Source organism: Diplotaxodon limnothrissa, linkage group LG20 (genome assembly GCF_057381915.1).
Source record: "Diplotaxodon limnothrissa isolate DT_005_m linkage group LG20, D_limnothrissa_male_GT1.1, whole genome shotgun sequence".
NCBI lineage: Eukaryota > Metazoa > Chordata > Actinopteri > Cichliformes > Cichlidae > Diplotaxodon > Diplotaxodon limnothrissa.
The window spans coordinates 30,507,335-30,516,693 of NC_140615.1; the positions used below are offsets into that span (position 1 = coordinate 30,507,335).

At 42.8% G+C, this 9,359-nt stretch overlaps 1 protein-coding gene across 1 annotated transcript; it reads left to right on the top strand.

The window, feature by feature from the left end:
- kiaa2013 (KIAA2013 ortholog) lies at positions 1-3,236 on the top strand. Its single transcript, XM_085344686.1, has 2 exons — positions 1-1,303; positions 1,809-3,236. The coding sequence occupies exons 1-2, from the start codon at positions 346-348 to the stop codon at positions 2,666-2,668; spliced, it is 1,818 nt and encodes a 605-aa protein (XP_085200812.1). The 5' UTR covers positions 1-345; the 3' UTR covers positions 2,669-3,236.
- Positions 3,237-9,359: the final 6,123 nt, after the last annotated feature.

Genomic DNA, 9,359 nt, shown 5'->3' on the forward strand with positions numbered 1-9,359 from the left:
GACATTTTTGACAAACCAGAAGTGTCAGCCTATGGCAAAGTTGTTTCTGGAGAGAATTGTTTTAATTATTTATTCGCTTTTTTTCTAGTTGAAGTCAAACGGAGATCTTGAAGTCTCACTTCTGAGGATACGAGAGAAGCTTACAATGCGAGAAGCGTCCGCACATTTTGTGCAGCTTTTGTCCACAGTGCTAGCTAACGAGCTCATTTAGCCTGAATCCTGTTTGTCAGCTTTCGTTCCTGGAGAAAGTACGAGCGAAATTCCATGTAAGACATCCTCGCGTGTTCACCCCGAGCCCTCTGGGTGCTGTCCTTAGCAGACTCACAGCCGGGTTTTGATCGTAAAATGTGGCTACAGCAACGACTGAAGGGGCTACCAGGCTTGTTATCAAGCAGTTGGGCGAGAAGACTCCTTATAGGACTGTTGCTCTTCCTCATTTTCTATTGGTACCTGGGAGCCGAGCGAAGATGGAGGTTATTCGGTGGCTCGGCCATGCCCGGAGGGGCGGCCGGCCAGTGTCTCTTGACTGAGATCTACAGGTGGAGGTCTCTGGTAGACCGAGGAGAAGGCATATACAGCACACCTCAGGAACGGCTAGACACGCCTTTTGTAACTGGAAACGGCCATATTCTGATTGATATTGAGTCTAACAAACTTTGGGTAGCCTCATCCTCACAGCCTGGCTCGGCTCCGGTACACCAGACTGAGTACTCTCCCAGAGTCACCGTCAGCCTGGATGGGGCGCTGGCCGAGGCTGAGGCTAACATGCTGTGGTTCCGGAAGGGATCGGTCCTGTCAGTCCGCTGCGCCTCACCAGCCACCCTGCAGTCAACCCGAGACTGTGTCACTATTAGAGAGGAGTTTATTGCTCATAGAAGCAGACCTAACGTATTTCTGCAGCGAATCCATATCAACAATCCCTCCGATAGGGCGCTTAACCTGGACTTATCGTCTGGAAATCCCTCTTTCGGTAGCAAGTTCTCCACCAGTGTGGAGAAACTGGAGGACAGAGAGGTAGTCCTCTCCTCTGGCAGGGTGCCGGTGGAAAAAAATAGGATGGTTCTGGTCGTGGTGGTCACCAAAAAGCTAAGCAGCAGGATCCATGTTTTGGCTAAGTCAGAGCACGTAGACAACATTGTGAGTGTGGTGTGGACCTCAGAGTCCATCGAGTCCTCAATGCTGGAGGAGACCTTCAGCGCCCTCAAAGATGGAGCCAAAAAGGAGCTGGAAGAGTTGCTGAGGACCAGTGAGGATGACCTGGTCAAACACCACCAGGAAGCCTGGAGGGAGCTCTTCATTTCAGGTGAGGAGTAGCAGTAGCTGGCTGCACCAAAAGCGATCACAGATGGTGTCACTGTACAGCCATAATGCAAGCGTGAGAGTAAGCAAACCTCCTTTAAAGCTAAATAAAAACAGTGCAGTGATTTGCAAGTCGTCCAAAGGTGAAGCTTTTTTTTTTAAGTTAGTAACTATTGTGTCTGCCTATAAAGACCCAGTTTAGTGTCTGTAGTTTTTTATTGGCAGTCACAAAAACACAACATTTGTTCCCATTTCTTTAGTTGAATCTACAAAAATACCAAAAATAACACAGAAGTAGCAAGACTAACAAATGAACTGAATCAGCAGCTACCACTGGAATAGGATGTGAGTGACCCTGTCTTTAATTTATTAAAGCTTCCTGTCAGCCAATAGTGTCTCTCTGTGTACAGTTAAATGTATTTTCAATAGCTACTTTCACCTGCTGTGTTATTCAGAAGGGGCCCAGGGAGTCATGTGAAGCTATAACTCTGCTTTTTGTTTCCATTCAGGTATTGAAATGAGGAAGATCATCGACTCCCACACGCCATCGAGCCGCACTGTGAACACCACCCTCTACTACATCTTGTCCTCCTCCGCGGCTCCGCTTCTGGACCAAAGGCTAAATGGCGAGGAGCGCGCCAGTCTCGAATCCAGTCTCAACTACGCTGACCACTGCTTCAGCGGCCACGCTACCATGCATGCAGAAAACCTGTGGCCTGAGAGAGTAAGCAGCACTGCTCAGATCCTGCAGCTGGTCACGCTGTGGACTCTGACTTTGCACAAAAGAGGCTGCAAGGTGTTGGTAGCTGCTGGGGCCCATGGAGTCATGCAGGGCATGGTGCTCAGCTTTGGTGGCCTTCAGTTCACAGAGAACCATCTTCAGTTCCAGACCGACCCAGACGTGCTGCACAACAGCTACGCATTGAGAGGCATTCACTACAACCAGGACCTCATCAACTTGGCGGTGCTGTTGGATGTGGACGGAAAGCCTTTTCTCCACGTGTCGGTAAAGCCGCAGGAAAAGCCGGTGAAGCTGTATGCCTGTGAGGCCGGCTGCCTCAACGAGCCCGTGGAGTTAACCTCAGAGATCAAAGGCCACACCTTCCCCGTCATGGTGACGCAGCCCATCACGCCGCTGCTCTACATCTCCACAGACTTGCGGCATCTGCAGGACCTCCGCCACACTCTGCACCTCAAGGCCATCCTCGCTCACGAGGAACACATGGCCAACAGGTACCCAGGCCTGCCCTTCCTCTTCTGGTTCAGCGTGGCCTCGCTCATAACTCTCTTCCACCTTTTCCTGTTCAAGCTCATATACAACGAGTACTGTGGACCCGGAGCTAAGCCTCTCTTCAGGAGCAAGGTATAAACAGCAGAGATGAAGCAGAACTGAACCCTGATGTTCTCTGCTCGAGTGTGTGTGTGTGTTGCTGGCTCAGTGCTCTCTCTGTGGGATGGGTTCTCAGTTTTGACTTTAACCTTTTCTGTCAATGAACTGTTTTCTAAACTCACATGGATCGTTTTGGCATAATGACATTACACACCTCTCCTTTCCAGCTCTTTCTACAGTTTTTGTTTCATGTTGAATGACTTGATAAAGATTTTCACTGCACATGTTTACTCTAAGAGGCTGAAGGCAAAGTCAGATCTCAGTTAAAAGCAGAGTAGCAACAAAGAGTAGCGTCCTTACAGAGTTGCAGTAAATCATTTAGTCTGCAGTCCTCTTAGCACATCTGTTTGCACTTCATGTTCGTTGTGGAATGTAAAACATTGTTGATTACAATGGTGAAATTTTGAGCACAAGGGGCTACTGTTTCATTATTTTTCTCCTGCTAGCTTACCCATCAATCCAGGCTGGTGTCTTAATCGCCTACAATAATGAGTTTTATGGTTGCTGTCAGGTTAAACAGTAACAAAAAGTCGGGAAATTAAAAAGAATAGGAAAAATGAATAAATGTACAAACAGATATCTGTGCTGTGATTTTGCTGATCAAACCTGGATTTAGTAAAATTGGTTTAATGTTTGAAATTGAAACCATGTGATCTCAGTTTTCTCAATTCTTTCTCAACTTTTCAATGTCAAAAATTCGGAGCTCCTTTTCCAAATAATCCCTTCTTTTAAAAATTGGCTTAACATGCCATGTTTATTACCCACATTCCTGTAGTGATGAACGATCTCTGAATGAAATGAAAATGATGGTTTCATTGTTCTATGACACTGAACAGTCCTCTTGGAGAGTTGTCCATTAGACAGGACATCATGTGTTTTAAATGTGGAGCAGCAATAATCAAACAGCCTCCCACATGAATTCACATTTAAAAGGCACCTTGACTGAATGTGTGCACAGCCTGTTATACTAACATTAAGACCTGATATAATAATAACAAGCCGCCATTGTTGTTTAAGTTGCATTGCAGTCTGGGTAATTCAACAGATGGTTCAAACTGAGCTGGAAGACATATCTGACATTAAAGCAAGGCGAGAATGTCAGTGCAGCCACTGCTGCCCTGCTGAGAGGAAGAGTGGTCATCATTTTATGATCACCTTATACTTTATACACCAGCTGATTGAACTTGGCTAAACCTCTGCAGTTATTGCTGCCTCTGTGATCAGGGTCGTGATGAGTACCAGTTTGCTTTCAGGAACAGGAACTGCGGCTGTGATTGGTTTACCACCCAGCAGGAAAGCATTTCTTATTTTTCATGTTTCTCAGACTATTCAAGGGTGTTTGGACTCTATCTGCCATTTGTCTGCTCTTTTAGGTGATTCGTACCAAGAACACCACAGTAAGTGTTGTGGGTATTGTCTTCTTCCACAATCCTTTCTAATAAGAAAGAGACCAGTGTCACTTCCCCTGATTCCTTTCAGCTTGAAATCAAAGCCAAAAGTAGCACACTGTGCCATGTTTTATACTTTGTGTAACCTGTTAAGTGGCAGTTGATAAAGACTGCTCTGAAGTGCCATCAGTTTACATCATTTACCCAGAGTGCATTGCTCATGTAAAGTAATTATAGGGTATATGTGTCAAACATTGAGGATTTTTAAACCAGTGACAGGTACTCCACAGGTTAGTGCTTTCATTTTGAAAAGCAGTTTTATGCTCCCAGTATAATGTTTGACTGAAACAAGTTCATCAGTTCATTTTGGAGTAAACCATCGGCCCAGAAACGCTCTGTTCATTAACAATACACAACAAATAACAGGCAGTCACAGAAAACACGAGCCAGCGTTAGCACCGCTCCGATAATGAAAGGAAATGTTAAACTGTGAAATCTGCAAATCGGTATCATATCGATCTGGAATATGTAGATTCTCTCATTTTATTTATTGGTTTGTAGACAAACCTAAGTGGAGACAAATGAAAGGCTAACGTGTTAGCTCTGCAGTCAGGTGTTATCGGTATTTCAGGAGAGCTTTCTTTGCTGTCTGATGGTGTCTGCTCATTTCTTTCTTCCTCGTTTCTTCACGTTTTCAGCACAACAAACAAACACACATCAATTTGGAAGCATAAAATACCAAAATTGGACATTTGCAAGAGAGGCAGGTTAAACGTTTCTCAGATCAGCATGAACCGTGTGCTTTCTTTGCCAGGTCTCTTTCTGCTGTTCCTTTCCCCCTGCGTTTTAATGATGTTTTATATCAAATCACTTAATTAAATGATGAGAAATATGTGGATTTGTCTCTGTCTCTTTTTTTTCCCCTGCTGCTCTGTGATATGTTCCTATGCTTTGGTCGGGGTCCTGTCACTCTCAGCATGTCTGTTTTTCTCCTGGGTGGAGTTGTTGGGTTGGGGTAGCCAGCTGTTTTAACCTTTCCCTCTGACTTCACCAGGTGACCAGCAAACATGAGGATAACTGCCATGACTCCTTGGACACTGAGTGAATGCTGCAGCTGTGTGATGCACACACATGTGGTCCTGCTTGAGCTTGGGGGGGGGGGGTATTAACATGGATGTGCTGACCTGTAAGTCACAGTCGTCATCTGCTGCAGAGCGCTCCTGTAAAACTAACTGGTTAAAATGGAATTTAGTTTATTAACCCAGAAAATAGAGCTCATAAACCCAAAGCATGATCCAGTGATCCAAAAACTAAGTGAAAGCAAAAGTTTAGTACTAATCGTCAGTGTTGGTTAAAGTGACTGTGACTAACAACAAGGAAACTCAAATGAAGATTATATATATATATATATATATATATATATATATATATATATATATATATATATATATATATATATATATTTCAGTTATATTATATTTCAGTTTTTATGACCAGAGATTGTGGCTGTTTGACCAAACCTCTGGTACCAGCTTCTTAAAAGTAAATGATAAGATTTAAGCTACAGCTGAGTCAGTTTACCTGAGTTTACATGATTCTTGCATTTTTCAAATAATTCTGGCACTTTAGGTTTTGTTTGTCAGTAATGAGACAGAAGACATTCTATTGAAAAGGTGTTGAACAGACATTTTTAAGTTCAAATGGGGATGATGGTAGACATTTTATTCATCAGAAAAGCTGTTAGGTATCATGTGCAATGTACGTGTTTCTAATAATTTAATAATAACTTTCATTATAATAATTTCTAAGGGAAGCATGTAGAATATGGAAAGTACTGGTCCCAACACACAATCCTGCAGAACTCGTGCATGAGGAAAAATCATCATTCAGATAAATGATGTATCAGACAGATGAGATTAGACCAGCACAACTATTTTAATGCCAACAGTTTATTCTAGTGTCTGCACAGAGCTCAGTGTCAGAGGCCATGACAACATCATTAGTAACTTGTAGCTCTGCTGTTTTCTATCTTTACTGAAGCACTTCAAAAACAATTTGCAACTGACTATTTATAACAACTTTAATAAAATAAATAAATCGAAGGTTAGAATTGATTTCAGAATTTGCAAAAATACTTGTATCAAATAAAGGGTTTTAAAAACAAAGCAAACTCAGTTTATGTGTGTACACATTTCTACTACTTTTAACAAGTTGCAAAAAATGTTTTGTATTTTTCAACTGAGGTTCTTACGTGAGTGTATGTTCATGAACACGTTGTAGCCGAGAGGATGTGAAGCTTTTAGTTTCTGTTGTGTGTGCCTTATAATGAAGAAAGAAGCTAGGGTGATTTCTGATCGTGTAAATTTAAAGCAAATGATTTTTTGTCTTACACTGGGGAGAATAAATCACGAATTATTGTGAGAAAATATTGAAATGTGTTCATTTTTTCTCTCTTCTTTCATCTGGGACCCATCGGACCCAGTGTCGGCTGAATGAAACAGAACTAATAGGTGAACAAACTGCACATAATTTACTGAACAACGATTTGGCAGCGTTGTTAACCCAGGATTATCTACATGTCTAATTTGGCAAAGGTTTTACACTTCCCAATGCAACCCTCCTGATTTACCTGGGCTCGGGACCAACATTAGGAATAAACTGGTTTGGCTGGTTTCCAAGCAGCCTATATCAGCTTCAGGGTCAAGTTTTATCGAGAAAAAAAAAAGTGTGAAACTTAATCTGGAGCCTATTCCAACTGTCCCTGGGCAAGAGACAGGTCAGGAGCCCATAACAGGTCTAACACCAAAAGATCTGGAAGACCACAAAAGAAGGTTCTGTGGATGCTAGAATATATTCCTTTGTGTCCAGTTACAAGGAATTGTCTGTCCCAGTGAGCACAGTGGCCTCCAGTTCTCTTCCTGCCTGGCAAATCTGAGCAATCAGGGTAGAGAGGCTGTAGTTAGTGAGGTGACCAAGAACCCGATGGTCACTTCAACAGAGCTTCAGTGCTGCTTTGTGGAGTGAGGAGCATCTTCCAAGACATCCATTTCTGAAGCACTGCAACAATTAGCCCTGTATGGTAGAGCTGCCAGACGAAGCCACTCCTCAGTAAATGATGCATTACATGAGAAATAAAATTCTTTAGTCTGATGAAACAAAGGTTCACCTGTTTGGCTTGAATGCCAATCATGATGTCTGGATGAACCAGGCACGGCTCATCACCTGGTCAGTACCATCCCCACAGTGATGCGGTGGCAGCATCATGTTGTGGGGATGGCTTTGGGGGGAGACTGGAAACTGAGAGACTAGTAATGGTCAAAGGAAAGATGAACGTGTACAGTGCATGCTTGTTGATAACCTGCTCCAGAGCAATCTGGACCTCCAACTGGTGCAAAGGTTCATCTCCCAACGGGACAATGACAGTAGGGACACAGAAAGGGACTGAATCAGGACCACTCTTTGAATGTCCTTCAGTGTCCCAGGAAGGGCGGAAACTTGAATCCAATGTAATATCTGTAAACCTTTATAAACAATATTAATGACATAATTTTATAACTAAATCATGAATTGTTTTGATGCAGCCCACCACAGCTGTATTTTAATTTTTGACACATCCTTGGTTTGCTTGAGGTCACATGCAGATGATCAGAGGACAGAGGACACGAGAAGCACATTGTAAAGAAACAATGAATGCAAGTGGTGAACTGAAATGTGACTGAATCAACGGACACCATCAACTTTACAGGTGCTCCTGCTGTCAGCCTCAACCTGAGTCTGTGTGTTTGTAAATTCAAATTCTTGCAAAAGTAATCATCATGTTTCTGCAGACTGATTGTTCCTGTTTTTGTTTTTGATCCAACGAACAAGCTGCTCATCTGATGAAGGCATCCTGTGACCAGTTGATATTGTCTGTGCATCCACCACCAATGAAATCTTTAGTCTGGCAGAGTGGAAGCAGACAAACACTATTCCATAAACATGGAAAAGTGTAGGTCTTCCAACTGATTTAGACGAATGTTGTCATATAGCAATGAAGCATGTCACCTTCACAAGGCAGCTTTTAAGTAATTAAAAGGCTGACACATATGCAGTACATTCTAGAATCATCTAAGGCAGTGGTCCCCAACCTTCTCTGAGCCATGAGTCGTAAGCTCATGTTCAAAGATGACAGTATGCATAATTGGCCTCCTCTTTCACTCCTCTATCAAACCATCTGTCTTTTCTGTCCAGAATGTGAACATCAGCATCCTCGAAAAGTGACCTTTGTCCTAGGGTGCAGATGTGCGGCTGAGTCATGTGCTGTCAGTATGGCTCTTCTATGTTGTGCCATGTGTTTATGGTTTAGGTTCTCCAATGTAACGGACTGAGCACTCCTCACTGCTCTGCACAGCATACACAATGTTGTTTAGTTTCTGTTTTGTCCTGGAGATGAACCTCCACAGACCAGTTTTAGTAGTAGTTCTGTGTATCAATACCAAGAAAACATTACGACGGCTTCAGTGCAATAAAAGCACAACAAAAAAAGTCTAAGTACCATCGCTGAAGAGCCTCTTGAGGGTTTCTTATTTCTGTTTTTTGCAGAAAGTGTATTGGATTGTTGTTGTTTCTGCACACTTCCAGGCAATTTCCAGGCCTCCTTGAATTTTGGAGAGCATCAGAAAGCACCAGTCTGTGTTTAACAAATGTTCAGGCAAATAGCCCCATTTTAAGTGAGTGAAGCCACTGCTGTGGTAGCTGCTCGAATATTTGGGCCATCTAAATAAGAACACCTGGCTATCCTGAACTTGCTTCATAGTTCACCTTTCTGAAAACCTTTAAATGTTATTGTGTATGAAGCAATGACATGCTCTGACAGAGTATACTCTTACACATTCCCAGCTGCATCTTGGCTCTGAGCTGGGCTGTTCTGCATCTTTACCTCCGTTTCAGTCAAAGATTACTAAACAAACAAAACCATACCTTCCATAGAGTGCAGAGTCTGGACAAAGCTTAGTTACTTTGTTAACTGTCTAATGTCTAACTTTAACACAATTAATCAGAGCCCTGTATTTAAGCTGGATAAATGAATAGTTAACTTCCTTGTGATTTTTTTAAATGTATTTTTCCCATAGCTCAAATACTGTGCAAACCAGACACAGAACCACGCAGAGTTTGATGAGACAGTCCTAAAGCCGGATCACAGGCATTCAGGAATAACTGACTCCATGCAGGACGCAGAGGCTTGAATAAAGTGTATTTTACTGAAACAGTAGGCACACGTTTGAAATCTTCACAGTCACCCT

Excerpts from the sequence above, each read along its gene's own strand:
- kiaa2013 (XM_085344686.1), top strand. The coding sequence starts at position 346 with ATGTGGCTACAGCAACGACTGAAGGGGCTACCAGGCTTGTTATCAAGC. Across the intron at positions 1,304-1,808 it reads GAGGGAGCTCTTCATTTCAG|GTATTGAAATGAGGAAGATC; the intron begins GTGAGGAGTAGC and ends GTTTCCATTCAG.